Source organism: Pristiophorus japonicus, chromosome 5, assembly GCF_044704955.1.
Source record: "Pristiophorus japonicus isolate sPriJap1 chromosome 5, sPriJap1.hap1, whole genome shotgun sequence".
NCBI classification, from domain to species: Eukaryota; Metazoa; Chordata; class Chondrichthyes; family Pristiophoridae; genus Pristiophorus; species Pristiophorus japonicus.
Genome location: NC_091981.1, coordinates 112,024,569 through 112,045,221, shown reverse-complemented (window position 1 = coordinate 112,045,221; position 20,653 = coordinate 112,024,569). Strand labels below are relative to the sequence as shown.

Sequence of the window (20,653 nt, the reverse complement as noted above, 5' to 3'; positions counted from 1 at the left end):
GAGAACAGTGGGGGGGGGGGTGGGGAAACATGATCCAGGTCGAAATGAGGGGGGATGAGAGCAAGAAGGTGATCCAGATGGGAAACATAGAAACATAGAAAATAGGTGCAGGAGCAGGCCATTCAGCCCTTCTAGCCTGCACCGCCATTCAATGAGTTCATGGCTGAACATGAAACTTCAGTACCCCCTTCCTGCTTTCTCGCCATAACCCTTGACCCCCCGAGTAGTAAGGACTTCATCTAACTCCCTTTTGAATATATTTAGTGAATTGGCCTCAACTACTTTCTGTGGTAGAGAATTCCACAGGTTCACCACTCTCTGGGTGAAGAAGTTTCTCCTCATCTCGGTCCTAAATGGCTTACCCCTTATCCTCAGACTGTGACCCCTGGTTCTGGACTTCCCCAACATTGGGAACATTCTTCCTGCATCGAACCTGTCTAAACCCGTCAGAATTTTAAACATTTCCATGAGGTCCCCTCTCATTCTTCTGAACTCCAGTGAATACAAGCCCAGTTGATCCAGTCTTTCTTGATAGGTCAGTCCCGCCATCCCGGGAATCAGTCTGGTGAATCTTTGCTGCACTCCCTCAATAGCAAGAATGTCCTTCCTCAAGTTAGGAGACCAAAACTGTACACAATACTCCAGGTGTGGCCTCACCAAGGCCCTGTACAACTGTAGCAATACCTCCCTGCCCCTGTATTCAAATCCCCTCGCTATGAAGGCCAACATGCCATTTGCTTTCTTAACCGCCTGCTGTACCTGCATGCCAATCTTCAATGACTGATGTACCATGACACCCAGGTCTCGTTGCACCTTCCCTTTTCCTAATCTGTCACCATTCAGATAATAGTCTGTCTCTCTGTTTTTACCACCAAAGTGGATAACCTCACATTTATCCACATTATACTCATCTGCCATGCATTTGCCCACTCACCTAACCTATCCAAGTCACTCTGCAGCCTACTAGCATCCTCCTCGCAGCTCACACTGCCAACCAACTTAGTGTCATCCGCAAATTTAATCCCCTCGTCTAAATCATTAATGTACAATGTAAACAGCTGGGGCCCCAGCACAGAACCTTGCGGCACCCCACTAGTCACTGCCTGCCATTCTGAAAAGTACCCGTTTACTCCTACTCTTTGCTTCCTGTCTGACAACCAGTTCTCAATCCACGTCAGCACACTACCCCCATCCCATGTGCTTTAACTTTGCACATTAATCTCTTGTGTGGGACCTTGTCGAAAGCCTTCTGAAAGTCCAAATATACCACATCAACTGGTTCTCCTTTGTCCACTTTACTGGAAACATCCTCAAAAAATTCCAGAAGATTTGTTAAGCATGATTTCCCTTTCACAAATCCATGCTGACTTGGACCTATCATGTCACCATTTTCCAGATGCACTGCTATGACATCCTTAATAATTGATTCCATCATTTTACCCACTACTGAGGTCAGGCTGACCGGTCTATAATTCCCTGTTTTCTCTCTCCCTCCTTTTTTAAAAAGTGGGGTTACATTGGCTACCCTCCACTCCATAGGAACTGATCCAGAGTCAATGGAATGTTGGAAAATGACTGTCAATGCATCCGCTATTTCCAAGGCCACCTCCTTAAGTACTCTGGGATGCAGTCCATCAGGCCCTGGGGATTTATCGGCCTTCAATCCCATCAATTTCCCCAACACAATTTCCCGACTAATAAAGATTTCCCTCAGTTCCCCCTCCTTACTAGACCATCTGACCCCTTTTATATCCGGAAGGTTGTTTGTATCCTCCTTAGTGAATAACGAACCAAAGTACTTGTTCAATTGGTCTGCCATTTCTTTGTACCCCGTTATGACTTCCCCTGATTCTGACTGCAGGGGAACTACGTTTGTCTTTACTAACCTTTTTCTCTTTACATACCTATAGAAACTTTTGCAATGCGCCTTAATGTTCCCTGCAAGCTTCTTCTCGTACTCCATTTTCCCTGCCCTAATCAAACCCTTTGTCCTCCTCTGCTGAGTTCTAAATTTCTCCCAGTCCCCGGGTTCGCTGCTATTTCTGGCCAATTTGTATGCCATTTCCTTGGTTTTAATACTATCCCTGATGTCCCTAGATAGCCACGGTTGAGCCACCTTCTGTAATTAGATAGATCACATTCTGTAATTAGCATTGAGAAAGGGGAAGAAGGGGTTTCAATTCATGGGGCACTGGCACCAGTACTGGGGAAAGAGGGAGCTGTTCCGTCGGGACAGGCTTCACTTAAACCGGGCTGAGACCAGCATCCTGGAGAATCGAAAAACTAGGGCTGTAGATAGGGCTTTAAACTAAAAGATGGCGGGGGGGAGTTGGCAGGGAAGAGGTCAGGTGAGGGGAAATTTAGATATCTAAAGAGAAAGATCAATGCAATAGAGCACTATTGCGATTTGGGTAAACATAAGCAGAGTGTGACAGAAAGGGACAGAGTGTTAAATGGTAACAGTGCAGTAGATAATAAGGTCAAAGCAAGGAATAATAGTAATAAAAAATTAAAGGCTCTTTATCTGAATGCATGGAACATTCTTAATAAGATAAATGAACTAATGGCACAAATGGAGATAAATAGGGTTTGATCTAATAGCCATTACAGAGACGTGGTTGCAAGGTGACCAAGGTTGGGACCTAAATGTTCCAGGGTACTTGACGTTTTGAAAAGACAGGCTGAATGATAAATGAGGGGGTTGGCCCTGATATTAAAAAATAACATAAGGACAGTAGAGAGAAAGGATGTTGGCTCAGAAGATCAGGAAGTAGAATCAGTATGGGTGGAGATAAGGAATAACAAGGGGCAGAAAACACTGGTGGAAGTAGTATATTAACAGTGGCTATACCGTTGGATAGAATAGTAATCAAGAAATAGTAGGAGCTTGTAACAAAGGTCGTGCAATAATCGTGGGAGCTTTAATCTTCATATAGACTGGACAAATCAAATTGGTAAAGGTATTCTGGAGGACGAGTTCATGGAATGCATTCGGGACAGTTTCCTAGAACAATATGTCATAGAATCAACCAGGGAACAGGCTATATTAGATCTCGTATTGTGTAATGAGACAGAGTTAATTAGCAATCTCATAGTAAAGGATCCTCTGGGGCAGAGTGATCATAATATAGAATTTCACATTACATTTGAGAATGACTTGCCTTAGTCCGAAACTAGAGTCTTAAACTTAAATAAACATTGCTATGAAGGGCGAGTTGGCTAAGGTAGATTGGAAAAATAGATTAAAAGGTATGGCAATAGATAAGCAGCAGCTAGCGTATCAAGAAATATTTCATATTTCACAACAAAAATACATTCCATTGAGAAACAAAAACTCCACAGGAAAAGTGATTCATCCGTGGCTAATTAAAGAAGTTAAGGATGGCATTAGATTGAAAGAAGAAGCTTATAATGTTGCAAAAAATAGTAGTAAGCCTGAGGATTAGGAGAGTTTCAGAAACCAGCAAAGGATGACCAAAAAATTGATAAAAAATAGACAATGAGAGAAAACTAGCAAGAAATATAAAAACAGATTGTAAGAGTTTCTACAAGTATGTAAAAAGACAGTAGCAAAAGTAAACATTGGTCTAGAGACTGAGGCAAGAGGAATAATGATGGGGAATAAGGAAATGGCAGAAATGTTAAACAAATATTTTGTATCTGTCTTTACAGTAGAAGATGCAAAAAGCATTCCTAAAATAGTGGGGAACCAAGGGTCTAATGAGGGTGAGGAACTTAATGTAATCAATGTAAGTAGAAAAAAAGTATGAGAGAAACTAATGGGACTAAAAGCCGACAAATCCCCTGGACCTGACGGCCTATATCCTAGAGTTCTAAAAGAGGTGGCTGCAGAGATCGTGGGTGCATTGGTTTTGATCTTTCAAAATTCCCTAGGTTCTAGAACAGTCCCAGCGGATTGAAAGGTAGCAAATCTAACACCGCTATTCAAGAAAGCGGGAGGGAGAGAAAACATGGAACTTACAGGCCAGTTAGCCTGACATCAGTTGTTGAGAAAATGCTGGAATCCATTGTTAAGGAAGTGATATCCGGGCACTTAGATAATCATAACATGACCAAGCTGAGTCAACATGGTTTTATGAAAGCGAAATTGTGTTTGACAAATTTATTCGAGTTTTTTGAGGATGTAACTAGCAGGGTACATAAAAGGGAACCAGTGGATATAGTATACTTGGATTTCCAAAAGGCATTCGATAAGATGCCACACAAAAGGTTATTACACAAGATAAGGGCTCATGGTATTGGAGGTAATGTATTAACATGGATAGGGGATTGGTTAACGGACAGAAAACAGAGAGTAGGGATAAACGGGTCTTTTTCAGGTTGGCAAGCTGTAACTAGTGGGGTGCCGCAAGGATCAGTGCTGGGGCCTCAGCTATTTACAATCTATATTAATGACTTAGATGAAGGGACCGAGTGTAATTTATCCAAGTTTGCGGATGATTCAAAGCTAGGTGGGACAGTAAGCTATGAGGAGAACACAAACTATCTGCAAAGGGATATAGATAGTGAGTGGGCAGTCAGGTGGCAGATGGAGTATAATGTGGGGAAATGTGAGGTTTGGTAGCAAGAATAGAAAAACAGAATATTTTTTAAATGGTGAGAAACTTTTAAATGTTGGTGTTCAGAGAGATTTGGGTGTCCTTGTGCAAGAAACACGGAAAGCTAGCATGTAGGTACAGCAAGCAATAAGGAAGGCAAATGGCATGTTTTCCTTTAATGCAAGGGGGTTGAAGTATAGGAATAAGGAAGTTTTGCTACAATTGTACAGGGCCTTGATGAGACCACACCTGAAGTACTGTGCACAGTTTTGGTCTCCTTATCTAAGGAAGGATATACTTGCCTTGGAGACGGTGCAACAGAGGTTCACAAGATTGATTTCTGGGATGAGAGGAATGTCTTATGATGAGAGATTGTGTAGAATGGGACTATACTCTGGAGTTTAGAAGAATTAGGGGTGATCTCATTGAAACATACAAGGTTCTGAAGGGGTTTGACAGGGTAGATGCTGAGAGGTTGTTTCCCCTGGCTGGAGTGTCTAGAACTAGGGGACACAGTCTCAGGACAAGGGGTATGCCATTTAACACAGAGATGAGGAGGAATTTCTTCACTCAGAGGGTTGTGAATCTTTGGAATTCTCTGCCCCAGAGGACTGTGGATGCTGAGTCTCTAAATATATTCAAGGTTGAGATAGATAGATTTTTGGAGTCTTGGGGAATAAAGGGATATGGAGATCGTGTGGGAAAGTGGAGTTGAGGTCGATGATCAGACATGATCTTATTGGGCCCAAATTTGGCCCGCCTGTTTTTTCGGCACCAAAAAGATCTCTCCGGATTCTGGCCTCTCTGTTAACTCTCCCGAGACTTGGTGCGGCATGGCAGGTGGATTGGGGGCTGAGCTAGGCCCCTGCGCGTGAAAGAGTGCTGGTAGCGCTGCACATGCGCATTGGAGCGTTCGCGCATGCGCAGTAGCTCTTGCCGATGATGATGATGCGTACTGCAGCGTGGGATCCGATGCATCCCGCCCCTATCCCGGGCTGAGTGGCCTGACGCTCAGTAATGAGAGAAGCCTGCCTTCTTCTAAAGCACTTGGTTCTTTTATTGGCTGCCTGCATTATTGCCACTTTATGTCAATATTCTACACACAACTTGGAGACTTGAGGACATTGCCATGCAAAAGTTCAGGTAGAATTGTCTATTTTAAAATCCATCTCAAAAGTTAAATCGGGGGGTGGGGAGGGGAGTTTTGATCCAGGAGGGAGTTTTGATGGGGGTGGGGGGCGTGGGGGGGGGTGATAACTGTGTAGCCAGTAATTTTAATGAGCTTACTCAAGACTTTCCTTAACCCTGTTGATGAAAATACTTTCCTACATAGGAACATAAGAATTATGAGCAGGAGGTACCTCTATTTTTTATTTGGATATTTTGAAAAAATTATGTAAATATGCTTTGTCTCTTTACTACTTTTATTTTTGTAGTTTAAGCTTCCATGAACGCTTCTGTTGTATAGTAAATTAACTTTGCGAAGTTTGTCATATGATGTCCTGTATAACTGTTTGATCCTATTCACATTCTTTAATCAAGTCATTAGTACCTACCTGCGCTGATTTCTTAACTCTTTGCAAGGGTTTTCTATGCAGCCACAAGTGGCCACATGCGCTGGCCTAACTTAGTTTGGAGTAACTATTAGCTGTCCAAAGTGGCCTAAATGGCCAAAACGGGTGTAGGTGGCTGGTAATGCCCCCTTTTGAAAAAAACTAAACCAAACTAAAAAAAATCCTAACTAACTCACTTACACTGTGCAAAATGGGGATTTTTAAGCTACTCCAGAAAAATCAAGTTGCTCCAAAAAAAAGAGCAACTCCTGGGCAATTTTGGGCCCATTGAATGGCGGAGCAGGCTCGAGGGGCTGTAAGGCCTACTCCTGCTCCTATTTCTTATGTTCTTATTGTCTTGCCCTTGGTTAGGCCTGGATCATGTTCTTCCACCTTCATCTCCTTTACACTTGCACCTCGTCTGCCCTCAGCATAACATTACAATTATGTGTTATTTGCCGGACTTGACTATTCCAATGTTTTCCTGGCCAGCCTCTCATCTTCCACCCTGAATGAACTTGAGCCGATCCAAAGCTCCACTGCACGTATCCCAACAATGCAGTAGTCCCATTCACCCATTACCCTGGTACTCGCTAAGCTGCGCAGCCACGCAGTTGTCTGGAGGACCTGTGCAACCCCTTAAAGGCACTTCGCACCCTAAAAAAATAGGGGGAACAGTAAAATAAAAACAGAAAGTGCTGGAAATACTCAGCAGGTGAGGCAGCATCTGTGGAAAGAGAAACCAAGGCAAACGTTTCAGGTGGATGACCTTTTGTCAGTACAGTTCTGCAATGTTTATTACTCCACCATCCGCCAGTTTCAATGCCAAGGGCCGAGAATAAGTTGTCCGTCTTCTTGTTCAGGTAAATTTGGATGGGGTAGGAGAAGCATAAGGAGGAAGGAAGTAGGAAGAATAATTTCGTAAATGACATGGAGCTACAGGATTTGTTAAAATTCTTTATTATTCAGTTTTGGCAGCAATTAATTTGCTGGAGTTTAAATTGGATTAGCATGCGGTGTGTGATCTTGGTAATTGGTTTGCAGTATTGCTGCATCTTCTCAGCAAACAAATTATCAGATTACTGAAAAAAAATCTAATTAAAACCTGGTTGTTAAACAAGTGACAAAACATTGATAATAGCTAATTTAAGGCTTAAAACCTACTGTTGGCATATGTACAGTACAGTTTTAAATAGGTCATTTAAAAGTTTTACCATATTGTCTTTTTGAGTATGAAAATTGAATCAGACTAGTAAATTAATGCTGGTACACTTGCAACACAAATATGACATTGGGAACAAATATACTAAAGCAATGAAGTTAGAGGTACATTATATAATCTATTCCTGTTAATTCAAAGTTGTTTTTTGCTTGAAAAATAATTTGAATTATTCAGTAGTTCAAGTTAAACAATTTTGATAAAACAGCACAGGAAGCTTTTTTTTGCACAATTCCAATTTGAGTTAACAGATAATTCAAATTATGTAACTTCTGTACTTATGAGCTGTGACTAGTGACTTTCTAACTAACCACATGAATTGACTTAATACATTTTCCCAGCAAGATAATAGAGAATTAGAAATATATAAAATATAACGCTTAATGCAGTTTTTGCATTTGATTGAACACTAATATTACTAATACTTTCATTTATTTAAAAATACAAAGATGTAATGGAGCTTCAAACTATATTGTTGTAAAACTATATTAGTTCCAAGCTCAGTCTGTAATCATATAGTGGAAATGTAGTAAATATTTTAGCTGTATGATGCAACTGTAAATTTGAATTCCTTAATTCTACATATCGCAGCCAATTGCACTCCATTTTAGTAGGCTTGTACTCTGAGCTAAAAAGTGACTTGGGAAGGCAACATTTTTTTTTTAAGTCTAATGTCCTTTGAAGCACTAGGATAGTTTTGTTTAGCATTCAGTGGTACAAAAAAAGAGCATTAAAAAAAAAATTCAATTAAATCATGTCAGAATTCTTAATTTTCCTCCTACCTTCAAGAATAAGGGACTCACCTGAGTGATTTAAGATTGTTTTTGGCCACTTTTAAGAATTTCCATTACAAAAAGCCAGTTCCAGAAACTGCTTGTTGGAATTGTGGAGTAACCCGTTTCAATGGGAAAGTTACATTCTCAGTTCATAAAGTTACTAATGATCCTTTCTTTGTAAACTTTGAATTTTAAAATGAAAGTATAAAGTCTGTGTTTAACACATAAAATTTGACCCAAAAAAGCAACTAGATTCCATGATTTGCTGGCACTGTGTTAATGGAAGTAACATTTTTTTACAGTAGTTTACAATATCCAGAATTTTAAAATGTTTAGCAGTTCACAATAAGTTTATTTAAATAGCAGATTTGATAAAGTTAGAAGATTGGAGGAATTCTTAGACTAGATAAGGCTGAGTAGACTGTAATCCAGGTATGTATCTCCCATTTGAGCAGAGCACTAGTTCCTAGCAGTAATTTATTTTAATCATTTCTTCAACACAGCAGTTTCAAAGTGAATATTTTCATTTTGCTGAGAGCAGCCCAGTTTTTTTTTTATTCGTTCAAGCGATGTGAGCATCCATCACTGGCAAGGTCGCTGCAGTCCGTTTGGTGAAGTACTCCCACAGTGTTGTTAGGGAGAGAGTTCCAGAATTTTGACCCAGCGACTTTGAAGGAACGGTGCTATATTTTCAAGTCAGGATGGTCTGGAGAGAAACTTGGAGGTGATGGTGTTCCCATGTGCCTGCTGCCCTTGGCCTCCGAGGTGGTAAAGATCGCTGGTTTGGGAGGTGCTGCCGAAGACTAGGATTTGAATAGTGGAATGTTGGGTGTATTGTACTTTGTTTCCCATTTACTTTTTTCATTTTGATTGTTTTTCTTGCATTGATTCCCTTTGATTCTTTTCCCTTGTTTTGTTTCCCTTTTACCTATTCCTTTCTCACTTTTCTCCCTTATTTGGCCAAATGACAACATAGGTTATAAAATAGTTTCAGTTTTGATGAGCAATATGGGTATGTGCTGGCTCCATTACAGTGAAACAGCTTTAGCCTGCAGCACTAACAGATGACAGATAATAGCATCGTGCTGAAGTGCACTGAGTGATGCCCAATTATGACGAGATTTTCAGGCCTAGTGACAGCTATGACAGCCATTTATTGCTTTGGTAAAGTTCTTTGAAATCACGGTCCCCAGATAATGTGACATTGCTCGCTGCTGCTGGCTGAAGAATGTGGCAGTAATATATGTGAGCCTATGTTTTTTTATTTAGAAAATTAAATTGTATAGTCAAATAGCTAAACCAAACGGATACTTTCTCTGAATTAATTATTATCCTAAATAAGGACTTAATTGCCTTCTGGGTTCATTTAGATAGCGAAGAAGGTTTCCATGTGTTCCCTTGCTCCTGATTTTAATACTTTTATGTATGCCTTTGATCAGTCAACCCCTTTAAGGGATCCAACCACACACATTGTGAAGCGCAAGTAAAATATCTTAATTTGCCTCTGTTGTGATATTCACAAGAACCAGTGCACTAATAACTTTTGACTGACTAAAACTATCTCTGTCATTACAGCCTTTTCCAAATGCTGCCAGAAAAGTGGCTTTTTAATGGTTATAAAATGCAGAGAAGAAAATGCTGCACTAAAAGACTGTCTAACTGACCAGTGAGTATTGTACAGTGCCATGAAGGATTAATGTTAAACAGTATATCAAGAGCTCTGTTTCAATGTGAATTACCATCATAGTCAATATATATGCTGCATTTCTAGCATTTACATCTAAGTCTTTGTAACTTTTTGAAGCCATTCAGCATTATGCTCTGGGCAGAACAAATCCAGACAAGGCAATGGGATAAAAGTTTGATAGCCCCCGAAAACAAGCACAGGAATAGCAATGCGAACTATCCCGTGCCCGTTCAAAGTAAGGCAGGCAGCATGCAAACTTGGTGCCGCCCGTTAATTTAAATGACGGTGACGTACAGCCTAGTGCTTAACATGCTGCTGAGTGGCTGCAGGACTCCAGAAATCACTGTTCTAGTGATACTATTTGGAAGTATCAGCTTTTAAAAAATAAATCTTCCTCAAAACAATGTTGCGGAACAGAAATTATTTAGAAATTACTGTTTGTTATCTTCAGTTAGAATCTTGAAAAGCCATTTGATTTCAGAACTGATAGCCCAGAAATTCTAAGATCTGGACAGTTGCATCTCTTAAGTTCTTCTGGATAAGAATACACCAGATGCACTTCCAGCTTCCAAAGTAAGAAAGGTTACTCGGCCTCCCAAACTTCAGACATTACTGGGCATCCCAGATCCAAGAGATTCAGGTTGTCTTAATGTCTATACAGCTTATACTTTTATGGGGCAGAAATTGCCCCCTTTAGCAACGGCCGTTAGCGCCTCCGGGAGGGGCTAACGTGCGCAAAATAGATTTTGCCCGGGCGCGGTGAGAAAATTGCCCGGCATGGAATTGGGCAGTGGTTTTGCGTAGGCCCTACACGTTAACGCCTCGCTCCTGGCGCGAGCTCACCACTCGGTGGAACGTGGCGATGATGACATCATCAGCATGCACATCACCCCCATACCGCCCCGAAAGTGAAATTGCTCTGCTCAACCTACCTTCGCGCCTGGCAATGACAACGACAGCTTGAGCTGTCGAGTTGCAGTCGGGAACCGGATGCACCAGCGCTATTTAAAGACGCCAACTTGCAAAGTTTTTTTTTGTCGCCCATTATTTATTTCTGGTTTGCAACAGTTAGTCATTGTGGCTGGTGGAACCATAGCAGAGATTTTTTTTTTGCTCTGCCTCCTACCTTTACCCCGTATCACTCACGGCACTTTCGATGTTGTACCATTTCTGTCCCTTCATGGGGCCTGCGCTGGCAGTCGATCGGCTACTCTGACTTCACCGTCCGAGGATGCTTCGCCGAAGACAACTGCAGAGGGAAAGGATTCGAGAGAGGGAGAGAAAGGCTATGATTTGGAGAGGCCCATGGAGCACATCACAGGGAGAAGGAAAAGGAGAGGCACAGGGTCAGACACAGAGAACCACATCCAGCAGCACAGGGAGAAGCACATCAAGGTGTTACCAGAGGAAGAAGGCACCACAGGGGTGGCAACAGAAGGCCTTACTCTCCCCGGGTATTGCGTCAGCAGTTCTCCTGCATCAATTTCACTGAGGAGCAGTGTGCGCGAAGGCATTTCGGGAAGGACTTGGTCACAGAGCTCTACCATCTGCTGCAATGAGACCTCGACTCTCACCAGGGTGAAGACGGCCCTCTCAGTGGTAGTCAAGGTCACAACCGCTCTCAATTTGTATGCCAATTGATCTTTCCAGGGAGCAACAGAAGACATCTTCAACATCTCCCAGTCTGGCGTCCATTGCTCCATCCGCGAGGTCACAGACGCTCTGTACGAAGGAGGAGGGACTAGATCTCCTTCCCCATGAGCAGAGAGAAGCAGCATGACTGTGCATGTGGCTTTGCCAGAATAGCGGGCTTCCCCATGGTGCAGGGGGCCATTGACTGCACACACGTCGCTTTGCGGGCACCGCATTACGATCCTGAGATCTTCCGTAATCGCAAAGGCTACCACTCACTGAATGTCCAGTTGGTGTGCGACCACATACGTGGAAATACTGACCGTCGATAGCTGCTATCCTGGCAGCAGCCACAATACCTTCATCCTGCGCCAGCGTTGTTCCAGCCCCCAAATGAAGCTCGCGACAAGGGATATGTCTATGCACCTGGCTCATGATTCACCTCCGCAACCCCAACACTCCTGCCATCATTGAGCAGACAATCGGAGTGCTGATGCAACGGTTCCGCTGCCTTGACCGCTTGGGAGGAGTCCTGCAGTACTCGCCTGATCGGTTGTCCCGATTTGTCCTCGTCTGTTGCATGCTGCACAATCTGGCCATCATGAGGGCACAGCCATTGTCACCAGGCATAGCCGTACCACCTCAGGAGGAGGAAGAGGAGGACCAGGAGGAGGATGAGGAGGAGCAGGAGCAGCAACAGTCGCGACGGAGGTGGCAATGAGTCCATCACGATCCTGCAAGGGAGGTCCGCGACCATCTCATCAGAGCTCAGTGATTTACATCCCACTTCCCGGTTCCTGTGGACGACCCTATCACCACATCCATTTGCCATTCCATACCAAATCACCAAAACTGAAATGAGAGACAACAGCAAACATTAAACATTCCAATCACCATTTATGAAACAGCAATAAAATCTGTAACTGTGCATTGAATTATCACCCTTGTGCATTTCCTTACAGCCACTTTTTCGGCAACGTATTCTACAACTTCTCTGCTTTGTCTCCCCTGTGGCTGCAGCATGGCTGGTGGAAGGCTGCTCTGTGTCAGGGCCAGAGCCTACAGATGGCCTTGTAGGACGCCCTCGACTAGCTCTGGGTCTGGAAGGCCCGGCCGCAGACTGCACCACCTCAGGCTGGGAGGCAACAGTCTGGGCTGGCTGAGCGACGGGCATGAACAAGTGCAATGGCGGAGTGGCAGTGGTGGGATCAGCAATACTATCATCCAGAGAGAGGACAGCAGGTTCCTACTCCACTGACCCAGTGCCACTTCCCCAGGGCAGCACCTCAGCATTCCCACCAATCTGATGAAGCACAGATTGCTGGGCTGCTGTGACACCGTGTGACCCCTGGTCGACTGTGGTGGACCTAGCGGTGATGGAAGCAGTCAGGGCTTGTGTGGCATCCAGTTGAGACTGCATGAAGACAATCTGAGCATCATGCAAGCAACCATTGACTCTATAGCAGTACCAAAACGTTGCATTGCTTCCACCTGTGCCGCAATGGAAGCTGCCACATCGCCCATGACACGCGTCATGAGGTCTGGATCTGTACGGTTTGTCTGGGAGTCCATCGTCTGCACACTAGCGATGATGGGCTCCATGGTGCGTGCATAGCTGTCAACAATGCGGGAGGCGGACTCCTCTACGCTCCTTACCACTTGCGACAGGCTTTCGGGCACCCTTGCCATTGCACTTTTCATGTCGGAGTGCATGGCCACCACCCTTTGTCTGAATGCCTCCCCATCAAGTTCCTCACCTGAGTCCTGTGCAGCAGAACTTCTGGGGAGATGGCTGTGACTGTGAGTAGGCACAGATGGTTGGTTAACCAGCTGGGTTAAGTGCTGGTTTTCAGAGTGTGTACAGACAGAGGTTCAGAGACTGAAGAGTTGTGGAAACATGTACTCACTTAGACCACCCGAGTGAGGTCATTGAAATTTTTGAGATACTGTGCAGGGGTTCTATCCACAACCGTGCTGTCCGACACCTCCACAGCCAGCTCTGACTAAATGGCCCTAAAAATCTATGAAGTTGGCTTTCACCCAGATGGAGGGAACAGTACCACCCTCCTTCCCTTGACTGCCCCCACCAATGTCTCCAACGTCAGGTCGCTGAACAGAGTAGCCCTTGCATAAGGTCTTGCAGCAGCCTTCGCACACCTTCCTTGCAGCTCAGTCAACTGAAGAAATGATGAGAATGAGAATGCCTGAAACGACATCCCCTTTAAGAACTGGAATGAAAATCAGCCTTATTATCAATGAATGAAAGTCAGCTGAAGTTGAGTGCTGCCTCCTGCAGCGCCCTACTGAGGCCATTAGCGCCTCCGATACCACCCCGCTGCATTTCTGAGGGAAAAGTGCCCAATTTCCCACATTTATGCAGACCATCTCGCCAGGCATTAAATGATCAATCTTTTAAAACTTTGCACTCCAAACGCGGTGCTACCGAATTTTGGCCCTTATATGTCCTCAGGAGAGACTGCATGGATCCAGAAGTGTCACAGTGTTGCTCAGAAAACGATCTACAATCCCCCGAACAACTCTTTGGCCCCAGCAGGCCTCTCTCTAATGGGGAACTCCTGTGAGTACTTACCTCAGTTGGGCTCCGAGCTTTGCATGTAAAAGGGATCAAATTAGGCCATCTTGCACAAAGACCAGATTTTTATCAGCTTGGCCAATAATTTCCCCCAGAAACCAGCAATGCTTGCAAACTCTGGCATGAGCCAACACTCATAGATCCCTACCTCCATTCCCCAACAGACCTAACAAGATAGATCATGGCCCTGTACACTAGTAGAGCAAACCCAAAGGGGATCTGGGAATGAAACTTGGGCAGTTAGTTAGTTGAGGAGCAACAGCAAGAGGCATGGAAACGGAGCCCCTCAACACCACCACCAGCATTAGAAAGCGAGAGGCTCAACTTATGGTCATGCATCACACATGCCACACAAGTACAAGATACCAGAACAGTGCCGTGGGAGCTAAGGCCAGAAGCTGGATATGTTCTGCATATGTTCTGGTTATGCCTCTGGATTCAACTATTCTAGACAGTGATCTGGGAAACCTGACAACCATGACTCACCTTGCAATTCTGGAAGAGCCAACATATTGCTTGCTGAGGCTAAGTGCTAGTGCAAGCAGGCTAGCAGAGCTGTTACTAATCTGTGGTGGAGTGCAACTCCAAGGCTGACGTGCATGTGGGACATATCCAGATCAGAACAAATTATGTTCTTCCTTCATCTGGTACTGAAGAATGGCACCCATTCTTGGAAGCCCACTTAACTTAAATCCCTTACCCCCAAGGATAGAGTTCCACTCAGAGAGAGAGAGAGACAATGACTATTTGGAAGGACCTCCCCTTTGTTCCATGATGCAACTGAGCCCTAGAGGTCAAGAACAAGCAAATTGCCAAAACCCATAAACCTTCATTGCTCCCAGTGCAAGGATAGCCATACCAAGAAATCTCCATGCATCAATGTAGTCCAACAATAAGCATAGTATAATAAAAATGTAAAATGGCTTCATAACTATGAATGTAAACTCTGGAAAGTTTAATTTAAGAAAAATATTTGAGGGCTTTGATAGGGGTTTTAGCCTAGGCCAACGTGGACCACTTCCCCTATCTCGGGAGCCTCCTATCAACAAGAGTAGGCATTGACGTTGAGATCCAACACTGCCTCCAGTGCGCCAGTGCAGCCTTCGGCCGCTTGAGGAAAAGAGTGTTTGAAAACCAGGCCCTCAAAACTGCCACGTGGTCTACATGGCTGTAGTAATACCTGCCCTCCTGAATGACTCAAAAACATGGACCATGTACAGTAGGACACCTCAAGTCGCTGGAGAAATACCACTAACGATGTCTTCGCAAGATCCTACAAATCTCCTGGGAGGACAGATGCACCAACGTTAGCGTCCTCGACCAGGCCAACATCCCCAGCATTGAAGCACTGATCACACTTGATCAGCTCCGCTGGGCAGGTCACATAGTTCGCATGCCAGACACGAGACTCCCAAAGCAAGCGCTCTACTCGGAACTCCTTCACGGCAAACGAGCCAAAGGTGGGCAGCAGAAATGTTACACGGACACCCTCAAAGCCTCCCTGATAAAGTGCAACACCCCCACTGACACCTGGGAGCCCCTGGCCAAAGACCGCCCTAAGTGGAGGAAGTGCATCCGGGAGGACGCTGAGCACCTCGAGTCTCGTCGCCGAGAGCATACAGAAATCAAGTGCAGGCAGCGGAAAGAGCGTGTGGCAAACCAGTCCTACCCACCCCTTCCCTCAACGACTATCTGTCCCACCTGTGACAGAGACTGTGGTTCTCGTATTGGACTGTACAGCCACCTAAGAACTCATGTTAAGAGTGGAAGCTAATCTTCCTCGATTCTGAGTGACTGGCTTTTGATGATGAGCCTAGGCCAGTCTGAGATCAGAGTCTCCTTGCTTGGCGAGCTGTGTGGAATCTAAGTGAATTGAGTTTGATCAGTCTCAATCCAGTTGCCAGTTTGGCACCCTACATAGCACAGAACTGGCTACAAATTGGTACAAAATTTGCAATCTCATTTGAAAACCCGTATGATAGCTAGGATGGGAAATTGAAAAATTAATATTGTAATCTGGGATGTATTGAAGTAGGAATAAAGACATATTTTCAGGACAGAGCAGTCAGCTTTATTCTGTTCATTATTCCATATCTGGCCTAAGTTGTTACCCAAGAACACTTAATGCAAGTAAGGACAGCTCAACAGCAGAAAAGTTTCCATTCCATATTATTGACATCTCTTCCCTTAATTACGACAATAATTATAACTGATTTATGGCATATTTTTGTTGAGCCTTTGTGCTGTAATCTTGGTTTGTCATTTTGATTTGACCCAAATTAGACCAGACCTTTTTTAAAAAAAAACTGCAAGTGAACAGCTCCAAACAGTACTACTTTTAAAATTCTATGCACATACAAAGGTTCCCTCCCCTTCCCTATAGTTTAGAAACAATAGTGGGCAGGCGCAATCCAAGGGCAAAACTTTCAACTTCGTGGGTGTAAAACTAAAAGTATTGAATCAGCCGCCTATTATACACCCCGCGCGATATGCCTAATTAAATATTGAGTTTTATGGCAAGAGGTATAGAATATAAAAGTAGAGATATAATAGTAAATCTATATAAAATCTTCACAAGAGTTGGAGTACTGTGTGAAGCTTTGGGCTCCACACTAGGAGGGTGTTGAGGCTTTAGAGAGGGTACATTGCAAAATTACAAGTGTGTTGCCTGATATAAGGAAATAAAAATACAATAAAAGAATTGGAGACAAAATTATAACAAATGAGATATGGGGTGATTTGATTGAGATGTTTAAAATTATGATACAACATAAATGGAAAGAAACTGTTCCAGTGATTGAGGGGTCTAGAACGAGGGGATGTAATTATAAAATTAAATATAATAGATTTAGGACAGAGAGTAGAAGAAAATCTTTTTACATAGGGAGGTAAAAATACATTATGTGAGTTGGTAATTGAAGCAGGGACGATGTCAACATTTAAGAATAGTATAGATAGATGGTTAAAGGAAAGGGGAAATAAAGTGATATGGGAACAATACGGGCACATGGAACCACTAGTTGTGTGGAGGATGAACAGAAAAAGATACTGGTTGGACTGAATGGTTTGTTTGCGAGTCTTACGTTCTATTTATAAGCGGGCATGGTGTATAACAGACTGCCAGTTTTACGCCCTGCTGAATTTGAAAGCTCTGCCAGTGTATACTGGGGGGCCATACAGATCAACCTGGTCCGGGGGTGGGGTGGTGCTCATTGATACCAGGTCTAATTTGGGTCTTCAGATTTAAGGTTTTATGTAGCAGCAAACTGAAATTACATGCTAAGAGAAATCAGGGGGCCGAAAGTGCCTTTCATCCGAAATGGGTTGAACGCACAGCGTTTCTACAATTTCTACCTCCGCAGTGGTTGAGGTGACCTTTTGAGCGAAATTCCGCTCTTTGGCTTTTTTTTTCAGGAGGACCGGAAGTCGCTCATAATGGGGGCGGGAGTGGGGTGGTGAGTACACTCGAGGGGCAGAAGTTGGTGTGGTGCAGGGCGGCCGCCACTGTCAGTCATCACGGCTCCACGTCATCACAGCTCTCCCGTTCACTTAAAGGGGAGAGCCTGCGCGAGGGGGTGCCAGACTACCTGTTCGCGGCCCGGCCGAACCTGAGGGCATAATTGTTGGCCCGACATAGCAGTCGGCCGACAAAAAAAAACATGCAGCGGCAGTGCGTCCTCCCCTTAAATGGGAGCCGCACCGCCACTGTACACAACCTCATTGCACCGTCAGGAAAAAGCAGCTTTTGGCACCACCCAGCGGGAGGAAGATTTTCGCAACGGAATTTCGCTGTCGGGGAACATCAGTGGTGCGCACTGTGACGAGGCACTTAGCACGGATTGGCAGCAGTGGAGCAGGAGCGGGTCACCGCCGGGATACCGCAGGAGCGGAATTTTGATAATGGCGGCCATTACACGAAAAGCGGCCATTGCACTTCGCAGCATGACCGCTGATTTCCGCTGTTAAAAAGCCTTAAGGAAAGGGGCAACTTCGGCCCCCTGATCTTTTGCTAATAGGAACAACGTGTTCCACTTGATTCCTTATGAATTGGATCTAGTTGTGTTTTTTACAGAGCAGGCTAAAGTCATCTATTTTGTATGTTGTATTTATTTTTGAGTTGTATCGACCAAAAGTAGGTGGTAGATATGACTTTTCTTTTTAGAAACAGAGAATTGCATTAAAGTAAGTTGGTTCTTCTGAGCAGTGATGCACCCCATTGGTCTTTTCCATTTCTGTGCATTTCCACATTTCCTGTTCCACCACTATATCATTCTCCAGTCTTATGCAATCTCTTAGTGAGAAGAACTACTGAATTTTGGCCACCTTTGTACTGTAGACTAAAAATGAATTGAGACAATACCACGTATTTTAAATACAACCGTAGCATCATAGGTAGACTTTCATCCAACTATCAAGGTTTCATGAATTCACATCCAGGTCCCAGGAGTAAAGAGATTGTTCTGATCCAGTGACACACCCAGTCCTCATGTGGGATGGATTCTACTAATGTCAATTGGAAAAGAAATTGAGGAGTAATTTCACTTTAAATCGAGAAGAAGATATGTAACATTTAGGGTGTACCTCTCCTTTGCTCCTCTCCCCACCCTAATCCAAGATTTCTACAGATTATTTGGGGTCAATTCCTGAAGACGTGAGTCTCACCAGTGTGAGAAGGGGCTTTTGTCTCCCCCTGCTGTCCCATCTAACCTTACTGAGATAGATGATGTTCATTACTGCGATTCAAACTCTGCAAACCTAGTTAGGAATCTACTATAACTACCCAGCTGTTATATTTCAAATAGTGACTAACACTTGTCATTGAAATATTACAAATGAGAATTCTGAAGAATGAAGATTGTAATCCTCCTATATTTAATTAGGAAAAGAAGACATGGCCTTAGAGTGAGGGAATTTTCCTGATAGAGAACTCTGATTTAGGGAAAGGCAATCTTAGCTAGAACTGATTTTTTAAAAATTGCTAACAGCACCAGAATCGGCTCCCAGGATCTGGACGTGCGCACATACCCACTGGAGCTGTGAGAACTGCTAACTCAGGGATTAGTTACATTTGTCAGCTGAGGGGTTTCTTTCAGCTATGAGATCTGATGTAATAGTGTAGACTAGCAGTAAGGTTGGTAAACAACTTGGCCCAGATTTTACATTAAGAATAACGGTGAGGCTATCAGTACTCACTTATAATGAGTAAATTAGACAGCAACTTCCAGCGTCCACATGTGCAATTAAACGCAGAAATCAGGAAGTTGCTGTCCCAGTAGCCTTGCTGCTCCACAAGCTACTCTATAACAGTATCTGGCCGAGAGACTTGGCATTGAAGCACATGAAGGATGTGAAGTTGCGGTCTTTACCCACTAGATACTCACTACACAGGCCAGAAAAAGTTCGGGCTCGTCCATTTTTAAGTTTTTGTAAAGGCATAAGTCTTGGGGCTCAATTTTCCCCAGTCATTTGCGCCGTTTTTTTGGCACACGCCTTTTTTTCTGGCATATTTATTTTTTTCAAAATTTTCCCCTGCGATCTGCGCTGGCGTAACTGAGTTAGTTACGATTTTTCTAGGTGAGTTGTTCCCTCATGTCTGCGCCGATTTTCATAATTTTTTGCAGTTTGGCCAAAAACATGTCCTCCTAGGTCGGTGTATCTGGCCACTCCCAAACAATCTTTTGGTGAGTTAGCAGAAAGCAGTGTACATTGACAAATCGGCGCTGAAAGACGCCATTGTTTTTAATCAAAGACTTTAGAGGGAGTCAAGAACACTCTTAAAAATCAATCAATAATAAAGTTCAACTTTTTTTTACCTGTCAATGTAGTAAATAGATTTTTTTTCGACTTCAGAAGTTAAAATTTTTTTTCTTACTCACATGCCACCACCGAACACCTTCAAGCAGGGCTGGAGGGTCGTAGCTTTGGCCGGCAGAATCGGCCCCGCGCCTGGACACGGGTTTGAGGCTTGGCTGGAAAACAAGTCCGGTGGGGGGGGGAGGGAAGAGGGAGGAGCCGACCGATCAGCAGCCTTATGTACTGAGCCCGGGGAGCGAGGTGCCGATCAGAAGGCTTCTGAAGTCTGCAATAAGTTTCTTTTGGGAGGGGGGGGGGGGCGGATGAGAGAGAGAAGGGGAGAAGTCCCAAGACTGCAATTAGTTGGGGGGATGGGGGGGGAGGAGGGGAGAGAGGAGAAGTTTTAATAATCGAACAAATAATGGAAATGATTCAGTTTTAATGTAAAATATATTTTATTCAAAAGTTTAACAAACAGTTTGTATTTAACTTTAATAAAATTATTCTTGTATCAAACATTAATGTTTTCTGTTATGATCACTTACAAACTTTAAGATCACTTAAAAACTTTTAAGATCATTGACTAATAAATGTGTAAATTTACATAACTTACAAAAAAACTTTTAATTTGAGAACAGTTACAACAGTAACAATAATAACAGCAGCAAAGAAAGGCTGCATCCATCTCTCCTCCACCTTATTCTAAGACCGCCTGCCGCACTTGTTTTTGGTGACTCCCAACACCCATGCCGCAGGTGGTGGCGCAGTGTTTCTGGGGTTGGTACCAAGCTTATTCTTTGTAAGATCTCGGGTAGTGCGCACCTGTTGAGTGGGGGGTGGG

At 43.8% G+C, this 20,653-nt stretch overlaps 1 protein-coding gene across 1 annotated transcript in view; it reads left to right on the top strand.

Moving 5' to 3' along the window:
• cmc1 (C-x(9)-C motif containing 1) overlaps positions 1 to 20,653 on the top strand; it is a 144,619-nt gene that overhangs the window by 87,250 nt on the left and 36,716 nt on the right. Inside the window, exon 3 of the mRNA XM_070879945.1 lies at positions 9,683 to 9,773. Within this exon, the coding sequence (XP_070736046.1) occupies positions 9,683 to 9,773 (91 nt within the window). The remainder of the gene's footprint in view (positions 1 to 9,682; positions 9,774 to 20,653) is intronic.